Below are 14,953 nucleotides of genomic sequence, written 5' to 3'. Positions count from 1 at the left end.
GCAGGGCGAGCCCCGCCCCTCGGCGCGGCGGGCGCGGCGCTGCCCCGCTCGGCTGCGCTCGGCGGGACGCGGCGCGGGCGGCCGGGCTGGTGGCCGGGCTGGTTCGGGCCGCGCCGGTTCGGGCCGCGCCGCCCTGTGCAACCACAGCTGCGCTGAGACGAGGGGAGAGAGAGAGGGGGCGAGATGGTGTCGTGTGTGGGGAGCCGGACCCTGAGCAAGGACGACGTAAACTACCGCCTGCACTTCCGCATGATCAACGAGCAGCAGGTGGAGGATATCACGCTGGAGTTCTTCTACCGTCCGCACACCATCACTCTCCTCAGCTTCACCATCCTCAGCCTCATGGCCTTCGCCTTCACCAGGTGCGCGGCCGCCGCGGGGAGCCGCTGCCCCGCCCCTGGGTGCCGGCAGCCCCGGCGGGCAGAGGGTCCGGGCAGGGAATGGGGAGGGTCGGTGCCCGGCCCCGGGGCAAGCAGGGGCCGTGCCGGGCCAGGCCGTGCCGTGCCTGCGGTGCGCGCCCCGGGCCGGTGCTGCGCCGCCGGGCGCCCGCGCCCCCTGCTCGGCAGGCCCGTGCTGGAGAGCGGGCACCCTGCCCTCCTTTCCAGAGCGGTTATCAGCCCCACTGCGCTTCCTGGGAACTTGTTAAACGTTTTGAGGATCTCTGCTAAAGTCTCTACTAAAATGTGTGTTTCGAGGAGTTGCCAAAAATGGGCTTTATTAGGCTATCGAGCAGCCCCGCAGTGACATCAGTCATGTCGATGATTTCCCAAGCGTGCAGTGGACGGGAATGACTGTTCCGTGGCACCGCTTCTGTACCCCACACTGTCTGTGGCCAGTCTCAGGCTGGCTCAGGCCCTGGCACGGATGGGCTTAGCCCATCCTTTGTGCACCACAGGAGGGGCTCTGTGGGCATCACCCGTGCAGTCATTCGTGGTGATCCTGCTAGGAATGGACAGATTTTTCGGGAGCCTTACTTGAAAACAAAGGGTATAGAGGTGCAGTCTGATGGGTATCTTGCATGTTTTTTGAAGTTGTGCATACTTTTTATTGCCTCCTGCTGGATGTGAAGATGATTGCATAATCCTACTTGAGACTAAATTGTGTAGTCTCTAGGCAGTGATTTCTGAGAGGTTTTGGCTAGGTAGTGCAGTGTGGGTTTAGGCTCATTTAAGCTTTTGTGGCATTGTGTGTACACAATCATGGATTTCAGTGATCTTGTGGTTTAAACTCTTATGGTGGTGAATCACTCCCTTAAAAGTCACCTTAAAAGATTAATTCATGACAGCTCTCCATTTGATGTAAGAAAGTCATTATTTGTCACTAAGTCTGATACACAGTTCAATGTGTAATCTTATGTTTTATTCTAAGAATCCAAATAGATAGTTTTTATCAGCTGTGCAACAATGGCCAAGCCTAGCTTGAGTTGAGACAGGAGCATGAGGAAATGTAAAATAGCGTAACTGCAAATGGTCTGAGGTATGCCTTTTCTTGTTTCAACATGTGCATGGCCCCAAGGAAGATACTTTTGGTGAGCACATCCTTTGTTCTACTTGGATCCCATCTTAACTCCATGATCATAGAGTATTCTGTGCTCTGCTACAATGTTTAATTACAGACCTCTTGCTACAAGTGCTCCTCATCCCTTTGCCTGATCACTTTTCTCCCTGAAGGGCTAATTTAGGTCAAGCTTCTGAGTCACTAAGAGATTCTCATCACAATGACATTCTGAAGGATTAATGGAATTGATTTCTCACCTTTGGGGAAGGAATTTTGCCATTAATTCTTTCAAGCAGAGGATGAGCTAAGAAGCAATTTCATCACTTTGGAGTCTTCTAGGCCCGAATAAAAATTGCTTCACTTCTGGGATGTTTGTTTGCATTTTTCCAAGAGGATTGCTGGTTTGTCTTTCCATTTGTTTTGCTGACTTTCTAACTGACTTCTTCAGTTTCATTTTCTTCCCTCTGTCTCTCTCTGCCTCACTTCATGTGTTTAAATACTAGTTGACTTCTCTTTAACTCTTCTCTATTTAACCTCTTCTCAGGTTGTGGAAGGTGCTCTCATTTTACTTTCTCCCCTCTCCTCCTTCTGCTATTTTCAACTATTGTAGGAGTTTCATAGATCTCCTGAGTGATATGAGTGCTGCTTCTGGGCCTCATTTGAGACACTATCCAAACCATATACACTCATTGAGAAACTGGGGAAGAGGAGATACTTTCCCACATGCTTTTACAGTCTGTGTCCGTTTCCATCAGCTTATTGCATTGAGTCTACACTGACTCATGCAATAAGGTGATGTTTAAGTTCATTTTCCCACTTCCTGGGCGAAGGACCCTGTAAGGTGTCACAAGTGATTCTTTGCTTCCCCTCTGCTGTCAGTTGTTCCGTAGCTCTCCTCGTCAGTTCGTTGAGTGGGGGATTTTCTATGATAGATTCATGCTGATGTTGTGAAGTAAAATTTATTTTTTAAGGAACTTCACTATAGACAGAGGAAATGCTCTGTTCCTTAGAGCCTTTCTTGTCTCTTCTATAATTTTGTGTCAGCACTATGTGAAGGGTTCCATGAAAGTTGAAAATTGCTTTTCCCTTGCGTGTAGCAAGACATACATAGCATGAAGTCCTCCTTAGGACTTAGGATCACTGAGAGCAGCTGCTACAGTCTTTGAGCTGACAGATAAGGGTGAAACAGATAGCAGTAATTTTCAGGTATGGTAATAATAATCATCCAGAAAAAGAAATGTGTGTTTAATTTTTCTATGTTAAAGTAGGGAATAGAGGTTTTCTGTTCTTTAAAGCACATCCTTCTAGTGCTTCTAACAATGACTGCAGCTTCCTTGGTTGTTTCTTGCTGAATGAGCCAGATACAGGCTTCTCTTTCTTCCATCTTACACCTTGGGGCGGAGGTGCGGAGTGGCTCTAGCTTTCCCTGTCCTCTTCCACCCTAGATAGAGGTGTGTGGTCCTCTTTGAGCCCAGAGGCAACTAGCGGGAGTGAGTCCTGGAAGGGATATTTTGTGGGATACAATAGGACGAGGAAGGTGACAGACTAGGAGCTTCTGGTATGAAGCTGCAGGGGTTTGTAGAAGCAGAAGTAAGACTTGTGAGGATGTAGGGCTTTTGTCTTCCATGTCCCTTGATTAATGAGCTTGATTAAACTGGATTATTGTGTATTTAGGTTTGGTTGAGTTTATGTAAGATATTTTTCCTCCCTCTCCCACATTCCAATTTAGTGTCCTATCTATTTTTTCCTCATTTGAGTATCCTCTCTTTTTGTGATGTAATAACTCACTAGTTGACATTTTTGTAATCTAGTGCTCAGGAGAAGAAGAGAAGAGGGATAAAGATTATGCAGTTATTGTGCACTTTGGGGTTTTTTTTTATTACTCTCTAAAAAGCCACAGAATTGAAAAATGCCCTCATAAAATGGGTTAAAATTGAGAGAATTTTCATCTGTCCTCCCACATAAGCATTAGAAATCTTGGGTTTGCTGCATGAATGCTTGTATTTCAAAATGGAAATATTTCTGGGGCTAAGTGAGGGGAAGATTTAACACATTTTCCCAATTACAGCCTGTTGTGATTGCATCTTTCCCTTTGGCATTCCCCAAAATAGTTCTTCCAGGTAAACGCTAATTCTTATACCAGCTAGTGCGCAGCAGCAAGTTTCTTGCTCCCACCTGTCCTTATCTGCTTCTGGCAAGAAGATTGGGTGTCTATCCCTTGTGAAATGGATCTGCAAGACAAAATAAAATGCCTCGCCACTCACATGGAATGAAATGCATTTTAGCACTGCATACATCTTTGTTGATTTTGGGGGGAAGTGGGGCCAACATGACTAGGACAGCTTTCCTGAAGCTGAGTAGTACTTAGAATCCTGATATGCAAAGGTGAGGACCTTTCATCCCACCTGATGCAGCAATTAAGTGCTGTGATCACAACGTCTTCCACTTCTTTGTTTGGCCATGATGAATTGATGTGATTGTAGTTATTTGTTCCATCTACAAAAAAAAAAAAAAAAAAAAAAAAAAAAAAAAAAAAAAAAAAAAAAAAAAAAAGAAGAAGAAGCTCATTGTCTTCGTGGCAGTCATGACAGCATGTTCCCATGTGGTATTTGAATGTGTTAAAAGAAGGATATGGTTTTGCTCTCTGAGCCATCAGAGCCAGAGGCTCTGGCTAGGAAGTGCACTGGATGGCATAAGGTCTTGGGATTGCCAAGGGAGCCAGAGTAAAGTTCTGGGACTTGGGGTTTATAGCTGGTATAAAATGTCAGCCTGTGCAGCATGGCTGCTGGAAGATGACAGGTAAAGCTGAACTCAACTGGTTTTAAAAAAATGCTGTGGGGAGTCCCTAAGGCCTGCAGAGAAACCATTCGTGTTTAATGCACTTTTTCCTTCCATACATTTAAACTAACACAGTGCTTAAATGCATCACAGTGATGAAAGCCTGCAGTGGAGCTGTTAAAGTTTGGTTTCAAGGAAAAGGAAAATAATTTGGCTAAGTGAGAAATATTTTCTAACTGCGGCAAGGATCTAATGTGGAGAGCATTTATGCTGTCATGGGTTCTTTACTGAACCATCCAGAAATGTGACAGATGCTCTGCCAGGAAGAGCTTTATACCTTTAAAGTTTGCTGGGAATTCTTTTGTTACCATGTTGTGAATAAATAAAGAAATATACTTAAATGGATAAACTCATCGTAAGTACGTGAAAACTAGGCAGATAATAAAACTTTGACTTCAGTTGTAGTTGGTGATAATTATGAAATATTCAGTGTTTAAATGATGATAGTCTGAAGTTTTGTTTGTGTTACTGAAGTATCCCCGAAGCTGTCTGCTGGTTAGAAAAGTTAGGTGAGGGCTATTTTGTTAATCTTGCTACCATATTCTACCCGCTTGAAGAGAAAGGGCTCTGTCAAGTTTGCCTTGGCATTCCAAACTGAATTCTTGGGTCTCTCTTCTGGCTATAATAATATAACAGTGGCACAAATAATGCATGATACTATATTCAGAGCTTTGGCTTAATAGATCTAAAACCAAATTGATATTTTTCTGTGGGTCTTTTAAGTTGTGCTGTGTCTCTGTTACAGATTCAAGCTGTACATTAATTATTTCTAAAGACTGGTTGTAATCATTATTTCTGCCCTTATCTCAGGCATTTGTTGTTGGGGATAGGCAAAGGGAAGTGAAGGGAATTGCATGTAGCACCAAAACAGCAGAGGGAAACCTAGGAATTGCATCGAGGCTTCCAGAGGTTTTAGTTTAGGTGTAAAAATTGCTATGTAAAAGTAATTTGATGATGTTTCTATAAACATTAAAGCAGGAAGATTTTTTCCATCTTATATTAAATTTGGTCATTGCTTCTACACTCACTTCTAACAATGCATCTAACAGTGCCACTTCTAACACGTCATGGCTTGCATGTGTTTACTAAATATTTAAACCTCTTGTAAGAAGGGGATGCCCAGAAATGTAGAGTGAAAATCATTCAGTGCAATTACTATCTTAATGTGTTACATAACGAGCTTGCATATTTCTTATATTTAATTTCCATGTATTCTTTATTTAAATAATATATCTTGAGGGCCTATTGATTTCATCCTTATAATGTACTTTAATAGTGTGTTGTCTGTCTCTTTAGGGATGATTCTGTACCAGAGGATAATATTTGGAGGGGTATCCTCTCTGTGATTTTCTTCTTTCTAATCATCAGTGTTCTAGCTTTTCCTAATGGTGAGTAAGGTTTATACAGCTTATACTTCATGCTTTTTAAACATGAATTTCTCTTTTTTGCCACTATATTTACTTTGAATTTTATTTGAATACAAATTTTCAGTGTATTTTTTCTTTACTCATTTGAACTCTTTTATGTTAAGGAACAGTCTAAAATGGGTTGTAGTCATACTCAAGCAGAGATAAGTGTTATTTATAGCTTGTTATTTATAGTCTGTATTTAACAAGGAAGTCAAGTTCTCAAAAGCAGTGTCCTATTTGCAGATGTGCAGTTGCAGCTCAGATTGCTCAGTGATGATGCTAACAGACCCTTAAATAATGTTTAGGACAATTTTAACTCAGTGTGTTTCAACAGAAGTATAATTCTGAAAATTCTCAGACACAACACCTTACCAGAAGATAGTGATATAAATGGTTTAAGTTGCATTTACAATGTAAAACCACAGTTGCTCAGTAGAAGTTAAAGTCGGACAAAAGTTCGGTAGTTGTGTGAGGAGCAGAAAGTGTAAAAACTTAAGAACATTTGTGTGTCACTTAATTCTGTGGAAGAAGAGCTTCTACCTGGTTTGTCTGGTTTGGTTTTTTAATTTTTATTTATTGCTCTCAGCAAAATTGTGGTTCTTGGATCAAGTCTAAATTGTCTCACAATGGGCAGTGTTCAGGATAAAACAGTGATCATGTTCAGGGCAGCTTTGTACTGCAGAGTTGGGATGTGTTTTTCCTATATGTTAAAAGTCCTATATGCACGGTTTTCACAAAGTGCTGCCTGAAAAACTAAATGCCAGAGGAAAACAAGCTTTATGTGTAGAGTGGTGAAAGAGAGGTCTGCAGTCTGTGCTGAAAATATTTGTTGAGCCACTTCTTGCTACCTGGATGTATGATTCATCTTTAGATGTTTTCCAGTTTCACCAGATTTACCTTGTCTGCTGTTCACATTAGCTGAGAGGTTTTTAGTCTAATAAACCTGTTTCATCACTGGCTCTAAAGTAAATAAATTGACACTGGTAAAGAGCATAGATATCTTCCCTCTTATCAGCTATATATGACATTCAGTTTGGAAATTTCAGGAGGCCTGTTCGGTAACATTTCTTGTTGGTCTGAAGGCTAAGTACCATGCTTCTTTGTTAACACAGACAAATTTGTATGGGATGTCTTAACTGGGAGCAAGCTGCAGTCTGGAAACCAGGTCAGGACATCCTCAGGTGACACCTGAGATGTGGTGTCTGCTTAACAAAGAAATGCTACTGTTCTGGAAATGACTCCATAAAAACAGTGAAAAATTCTCTTTGTGTTACCAAATGGCAGTCTCCTTTTTTTCACTCTGAAATATGCTGTTACGTTTTTTTTTTAGCAATACAGAGCTCCAGCTTTCAGGTGTATTACATAGTTTGATGAAGAACTGATCTATGCTCATGCCAAGTAGTCATACATGATATGGACAAAAATAAATCTTGTGGTTCTTGCTGACTGTGTCCTGATAAGCTTTTTGTTTGCTGTCTCTAGGACCCTTTACACGTCCTCACCCTGCCCTATGGAGGATGGTTTTTGGTAAGTTTGTGTTTCCGTCTTCTGCACTGATTTTGCGGGACCTGCCTTTTTAACTTTCTGGTGAATGGAATTGTAATGAAACCTAATTGTGCATCAAACTTGTGTGAATGTTACTTTCCTCCCACTCCTGAGCAGTTGCTTATAATCTATTCTTAGTTATGTTTGGGAATATCATTGTAGTTACTCTGTGTCAGGATGGTCTAAAAGAAATCACCGAAAAGGTGTCATTCGTTCTTATACTCTGTTTTAATTCTGTTTTGTGCTTCCCAATCTCCTTCCCCCACACCTTTCCTGCTGTCAGCTCTTCCAACCCCAGCTACTGCATATACTGTCTGACTTCTAAATCCAATTGAGTAGGTAGTTTCTTTTCATTATTGGCAAAATATGCTATTACTTTATATGTTTATTGAATTGTATAATTGTATATGTTAACATTTTTTAGTATTCTTGATATGTATAGATTCATAATTGTAACTTATTTCATTAAAAGTACCTGTAAATATCAGTTGCATTCATAGTTTGAAAAAGAATTCTGTTAGCTACAAAACTAACAAGAGAAATCCTGCTCCTTAAACATCTGAATTACATAGCAAAATCATGAGGAATTTTACAGGGTTCACAGAACATATGCTAGACTGCACATTTGATTATTTTAGGCAGACTGAATGTTCCTCTCTCCTGCCACCTTATATCTAAAAATAAGTAGCTTCCCAAAGTAGCTGATTACTCATCTGTTGACATTGAGAGGATATTGCTGATTAGACAGGGCCCATTAAACAAACCTGCTTCTTGGGAAGTTTGGGGAGCACAGGTCTTACTGCTCACTTCAAGTTTCACCACGTGTAGAGTAAAAGGTCATTCTCAATGTTGATACTGTCAGAGCTTGACCCCTGTACTTTTGGGAAAAGGCTGCGTGCAAAATCAGGAGCAACATTTTTCTCTGTGTAATTCTGCTTCTTTTGGTGTGGTTCATTTAGCTGTGCTTCAGTTCTCAGACCCCTTTGGTAGATGAATGGCAGGACTGGTGCGTCCTCAACATTTCCAGATGCACTCTGGCCTGCAGACTGTGCTTCCTTTAGCAGGGTGACATCTGTTCCTCTTGTGTTTCTGGGAGGGACTGCACAGGACCATATAGATACTTCCCGTGCATGTGTGTGTGTCTCAGAACAAAAGTTGCTTTCTGGTGTACACTGGGGGCTATCAACATGTGTGTCCTTTTATAGTTTAAAAGGCCTTTTTAGTAGTGCTGCAGTTTGTTTAGAATGGCAGATCCTAAGTTTATTCACATTAATCTTTCTGCCTTCTTTCTGTCTAATGACATTGCAGCAGGATACAAGTATGTTTGAGGCTATGGAAATAGTGTTTATATGCCTCCTCCAAATGTGGTCTTGGATATCTGTGAGCTTGTCAATAATGTAAAGATATGGTTCCAGCAAAAGCTTCAGCTACCCACAGCTACACCTAGGACTCAAATTCTAATAAGTTTTTCTTAAAAAAAAAAAAAAATCCTTATTCAGACGGGAGGAGAGAAATGGTACTCCCAAATGCAATTGTGTTTCATAACTTATAGTGGTGTGAAAATAAATAGTAATCATATTTATCTTCAAAATGTTCAAGCAGCAAATTTGCCAGCTCACAGAAGTAACTCAGACATGCATTAGTTTATATTTATAATTATTCTTTATTGGCAGCGCAGCTCAGAATTTCCAGGTGGCATTATTTAATTGATCTTTATGTTGAAATCTGTGTAAAGGCTTAGGGGTTTGCACTAATGAGACCAAGAATACTTAAAGCAAAAGGACAGAGCTAATGCAATCCTGGATCCTAATGGATATCTTATTGAGGAGCTTCCTGATCACAGCCTTGTACTATACGTCTGAATTGATTAGATTGATTTTGTTTTGATTGGCTTCATGCAGTCAAGCATGTATTGTATCACTTGTCACAGGAGGGGTGTGAAGGGCTGAGTGCTCAGACATTGCCATCTGACTGGTATCTCTTCAGCTTTTCTGCATGTAGCTGCTGCATATAGAAATTAATTTGTAGGACAACTGTTTGAAAGTAGCTTTTTGGGCTCTGTGTTCCAAGCAGTTTCATGAGTGAACATGATTTTAAAACTGCGTCTTTTTGCAGGTCTCAGTGTGCTCTATTTTCTGTTCCTGGTGTTCGTGCTCTTCCTTAACTTTGAGCAGGTAAAAGCAGTGATGTACTGGCTGGACCCTAATCTTCGATATGCCACAAGGGAAGCAGATATTATGGTATGTATCCATGGCACTTTATTGCACACACTTAAGGCATGTTTTATATGAGTGGGAATGGATAGATGGAGAAGTCTTATGTCGTGAACACCACCATGCTTTAGTTCTGACAGCTGTTACAAATGCATCCATTTTACTTGCTGCACCTTGTTGCTGGTTTAGAATTTGCTGGCATGAGCAATGCAAGTTTGTGCCTATACTTGACAGAGTCAACAAGTCCTTTGTGTCAATGACAATTTATTTACATTGAAATCTGCTGATATGAAAAAAAATCTTCTCAGTATTTTTTTTTTTTCTAATGTAGATGTTTGGATGAGTGTGCAATTTGGAATATGATATTGTTTGCAGCGGGGTGGCTTCGGAATCTTTTTGGTAATAGATATGACTGTGGATACTGAAAATAGACTTAGCAAGGTAGAATCTAAATGAAGCCTGTATGATATGTGTCCCACATCAAGGTTTTTGATGCCACAGTGCTACACTCAAAGAACTTTTGTCTCATCTTGTTGCTCAGACCTTAGTACATTACTGTTGTGCTATGGAGCTTGTGGAGCACATGTTTGTATGGCAACTGCAGGACTCTACTCCCTTCCAGTCAGTCAGCAACTGAGCACTGATGATGTTACCATTGGGAAATTATTTCCATAGACCATAATCTGGAGAGGCGTAAAAAGCCAGGCTTGTTCTTCTGCTTACTGAGCAGCTTGCAAAGAGTTTTCCATACAGAGAACATTCCCCTTCAGGTGGGGACATGAACGCAGAGAGCTGAGATTGTAAAAAGAAGCCTGGGAGAAGGGTGTGAGTTATGCAGGGAGGCAAGCAGAACACAGTGTGAGCAGATGGGCACCAAGAAGAAGAGGGTTACCGCATGGGGAGGCAAGAGTTGCCCATCTTACCCTCCTCACTATCACATTAAATTACTCCTCACCACCTGACCAACATGCTCCCTTGACCTTGGGTTTGTGCATCTGTCCACCGTGGTCACCTGTTGTATACTAGGTGCTTTTATCAGTCTCGTGCCCCATCAGCAGGGAAATTGAGGTTATCTTTCACACGTGGCAATTTATTGCTTATGCAAACCAATGCACAGCACCTCATCAGCAGTGCCTGCAAACTCCTGCCCTGTAGCAGATGTGGGAAAGGAAATCTTGACAGTCCAGTAAGCTCACATTAGTTGATTGATAGTGAGGGCTGCGTGCAGGCTTCTTGGAAAATCATGGAAACATCCTGGATACTTCAGGTATTGCACCTCAGCCTGTCAGCAGTGTGTGCTGTGCAACTCTAGGGCTGTGACTTCGGGTTCTTCAGGAGCCACCTGTGCTGTTGGAGAGGTGAGGGCAGCGTGCCCTTCGGACTGGGGGAGGACACATGGCTAAATGGAGCCCCAGCACGGGCGTCAGTGGTGTTGCTGAGCAACAAAAGGGTGCTGAGGCAAGGAGTCTGTTGGTTTATCAGATTCACCTGGCTCTCCTGTCATTTAAATTAGAAATAGATTCTAACTAGGGGAGGACTAGTTTTACTACTGGCACAGAACCACAGTACACTGTAGCAGTCAGTGGAAACTTGCCCTGGTCTGCTTTGCAATCAAGATATTGTCATTTAAAGCTGGAGTAAATTTTTAAAGTGCAGCTGTAATGAAGGCTGCAGCTTGGTTGCTTGCGCAGGACTAGCAAAGTTGCTTGGGTTTAAAAAAAGTTCAACACATTTCACTGTATGGCTGGCAGAACTGCAGCTGGAAAAATGAGATAGAGAGGAAAAAGCCCCAGTAAAAATAAAAGCAAGAAAGTAGGAGCTCTGGAAAAACCCTTACTTTTGGAGTGGCCTCATTGTGTTCACTCATCATAAGGTATCGTGATATAGCAAGGAGACTATACCTACTGTGTATTCCATGCTTCTCATGCTGGCAAAGGAGCCAGTTTCAGTTCTCTCAGTGCACCAAAGCTGCAGGTTTACAAGCCTTAGAACAGGTGGTGCACCTTTCTCTGACCAGCAGCACAGGCATGCAGGAGAAAGCACCAGCAGTAAGGGTTGCTTATAGTGACCTACACAGCTCCTATCATCCCACAGTGGGACTTAGCTGCCTGCTGATAGAAGGATTTATATGTAATATATATATATATATTTGTGCATTCTTCTCTTTGTGGTGGGCAGGATTTAAATCTTCCTGTGCTATCTCCTTTTCAACTTGATAATTTGTGTTCATTTGTGCAGAATTAGCAATAGTCCTGGCCTGAAAGAGAATTCTTGATTCAACAGCACTGAGCAGTGCTGTGTTGTCACCTGCAGGTGGCAATGTGTATTTTAGGAGGATTGAAGAGCAGAGATTTTTTTAAACATGTATGTTTCCTGTTAGGAATAGTTCAGTTTGTGCCCAGTGGTGAGAAAGAACCCCACAGCTGCAGCCTCCTGATGGCTAACAATTTTTTTTTTCTTGTTGGGCAGTGATTTCTAGCATTTGCTGTACATGTTATGAGAACCCGGTTCCTTTGTCATTAGTGACTGGAACATTAAATAGTATTCCTAAGGAATCTGCTGTTCATCTGTGAAAAAATGTTTGCAAGTTCCATTTGATCTTCTCCTAAATTTTTTTTCAATCCAAGCCTGTGACTGAACATCCTCAATATGAATGGGTTCTGGGAAATTGCTATCGTGAGAAAAATAAAACAGAAAAGATACTCAAGTAAACATTGATATGAGTAACATTACATCAGCAAATGGGGAGGATTAGCCACTAATAAGCCACATCTGATTATCAGGCAGCATGAATTTGGGGAAAGGTGGTTATTTCAAATCAAGACTCCAAAGAGAGGCAAATAAGTATTTTCTGGAGTATTGTTTGCTGGTTTTATTGTTCCTGATTTTATTGTTTTTGTTGCTTCTCTGTCACTTAGGAAATACGTTCTTCTTCAGGCACCAAGGTCTTCTATTTCCCTTTAAATTAGAGCTGTACTGTGATGGCACTGAGTCTTAATACTGGAAGTTTTCTGCCACAGTTTAGAAGGATAAGAAAATTAAATAACACTAATTTTAATACCCTTATAATTCCAGGCTTATTGCACTGGATGGAAAGATGTTTCTTCTTTCTGAAGTTGTGTGTTGATGGAGCAATTTTGTTCTGGATTTTTTCTTTTCTTAACAGGAGTATGCAGTGAACTGTCATGTTATCACCTGGGAGAGAATCCTCAGCCACTTTGATATATTTGCTTTTGGACATTTCTGGGGCTGGGCTATGAAGGCTTTGCTGATCCGCAGCTATGGGTTGTGCTGGACTATTAGCATCACCTGGGAGCTCACTGAGGTAGGCCTCCCTTTTATCTTAATTACCAGCAAAGCTGTGACATGTGAATTGTTCTTGGGGGAAGAGTGAATGTTACTAGTTCTCAGTATAGATTTACATTTTAAGTCTTATAAACCAGATATTGACTAATTGATGCAGCTGAATGAGCAGACAACAGCAGGCTGGGTTTTAGGTAAGTGATTTATTACTGCTTGAATACAAAGGAAGTCTAGGTCAGCCTATTTGTGCCATTCATAATTTATTTTCTGCTGTTATGGGGATCATGCTACTTTTTCTACTTCACATATTTCCTGATTCAGAGCAACTGTTCTTTTTCACCTTGCAGTATCTGTGATCTACTCTCATAGTCCCTTTACCTCACATACAACAATATCATACATTGTGTATAGTCATGCATAATGTACAAGTGAAATGGAGTTGAGGGATCTTCTTGACGTAAACACCTAAACTTAGTCTTTAAAATCAGTTTTCTGTAAAGCTTGCTGTCTTGAGAATGCTTGGCTTATCTGACAAAGCATTTATAATTTAGAAATATAGATAAGGATTTGTTTGTCTAAAATTAAACCTTTGAGTTTGAAAATCCTGGTGCCACAAGTTCCTCTTCAAAATGTGTTTTTGCTCTGTGGCATTGAAGGATACTGTGTTTTCTAAGTGATTTTGAAATTGCTTAAGACTGGGATTTCACAAGTACCCATTCACAGAAAACACCTTAGCTAGTTACTGTACTAATTTTTTCCTACTGGAAAAGAATGTATTTGGATTTGTTTCATCCATACTCTTATTGTTCATTGCACAACCCTCATCTTCAATTTGACACAGCATCAGGTGTCAAGTATTCCCCTTGTTGGAAGGCAGATTATTGGAACAGGTAATATGTTGGACAAGGTTCAAAACAGATATGTTATCACCACTCAATTGTATTTTTGATGAATTAGATAATTCAGGAGAGTAATTAGAAACCTCCAGAAGCTATCAGGGCAGTTAGACAGGGATTTAGCTGAGCATCTCCTTTTAGCATTAATGGATTTCAGCCAACTCCTTGTTCTGAAATGGGAAACTTGCCTCATGCTCCATACTGTTGGATTAAAGTTGGGAAGCAGGAAGACCTTGGTCTCTCACTCTGGGAAGGCAGCTAGAGAACCTTAGGGACAGGCAAACACCTGAGCTCTGGGTTTTGTTGTCTCATTATCTGTAACTTCTGGTGTCTTTGCCTGGATCTGACTGACATTTGTAGGCTATCGCCCTGCTGAGGCTAAATTAATGAAAATGATGAAAGGGAATCTTTAGCAGGGTAATGAACAACACAGTATCATTTAGGTCCTGAAGAGAAACTCAAATTTTCGGTTTGGAAAAGGTTGAAATTCACAGAGCTTTGTCAAAGAAAAACAAGTGGTTTTGATACACTTTTGCAGGAGTTTTCACACGAATTGTCATTGCTAGCATTAGTGACTGTAATGTACTATAAATGGGCCGGCATTCATTCTTGCTGTATACAGAAAACATTCTTCTTGTTCCTTTACTCAAATCTGATTTTTTTCAGTACTTTATGCTTGCATCTCTGAACAAAAGATTTTTTTATTACAAAATCATACCAGTAATCTTCCACAGCCACACCATTAACTGACTATAATTGTACTGTTTTTGTGGAGGTACATTCTTTAGTTTGCTATGTGTTTTGTTAATTATCTCTTTAAGTATAGCAGAGGGACTGCTTAACACATGGCTGTCTTGATTTCCTGTCCATAGGTAGTTTTTCCGGTCTATTTTTTGGATTGCAATGATTTTTCTCGTAGAATAAGAAAATAAAATTATTTTTATTAAAGGAGAAAGGGAGGCAGTGAATCCGTTTCTAGCTCTTGGTAAAACGTTTATATTTTGCCTTAACTCTGCCCAGTTGTTCCCCTCACTACATCAGTAGAGTGGAATATCCTCTTAACTTCTTGAGCCATTCTGTATCAAGGACAACAGCAAAGCTTGCTGAAATGTCATCTAATGTGGTTGGACTCTTAATTTTTTTTTACAGTCACTAAATTTCCTGAAAATAGAGTTTTGAAATAGAGAAATCTTACGTCGTGGACACCACCATGCTTTAGTTCTGACAGCTGTTACAAATGCATCCATTTTAC

General features: G+C 40.9%; 1 protein-coding gene across 3 annotated transcripts in view; it reads left to right on the top strand.

Moving 5' to 3' along the window:
• Positions 1–87: 87 nt before the first annotated feature.
• PTDSS1 (phosphatidylserine synthase 1) overlaps positions 88–14,953 on the top strand; it is a 29,248-nt gene continuing 14,382 nt past the window's right edge. For all 3 annotated transcript variants that reach the window (XM_040075176.2, XM_040075168.2, XM_040075185.2), the window contains exons 1-5: positions 88–362; positions 5,632–5,723; positions 7,227–7,271; positions 9,405–9,529; positions 12,669–12,827. In XM_040075176.2, coding sequence (XP_039931110.1) covers positions 184–362; positions 5,632–5,723; positions 7,227–7,271; positions 9,405–9,529; positions 12,669–12,827 — 600 coding nt within the window. In that variant the 5' untranslated portion in view covers positions 88–183. The remainder of the gene's footprint in view (positions 363–5,631; positions 5,724–7,226; positions 7,272–9,404; positions 9,530–12,668; positions 12,828–14,953) is intronic.

The sequence above is a fragment of the Hirundo rustica genome, chromosome 1 (genome assembly GCF_015227805.2).
Source record: "Hirundo rustica isolate bHirRus1 chromosome 1, bHirRus1.pri.v3, whole genome shotgun sequence".
NCBI classification, from domain to species: domain Eukaryota; kingdom Metazoa; phylum Chordata; class Aves; order Passeriformes; family Hirundinidae; genus Hirundo; species Hirundo rustica.
The sequence above is the reverse complement of the archived record's forward strand: the minus strand, read 5'-3'. Positions and strand labels throughout refer to the sequence as shown.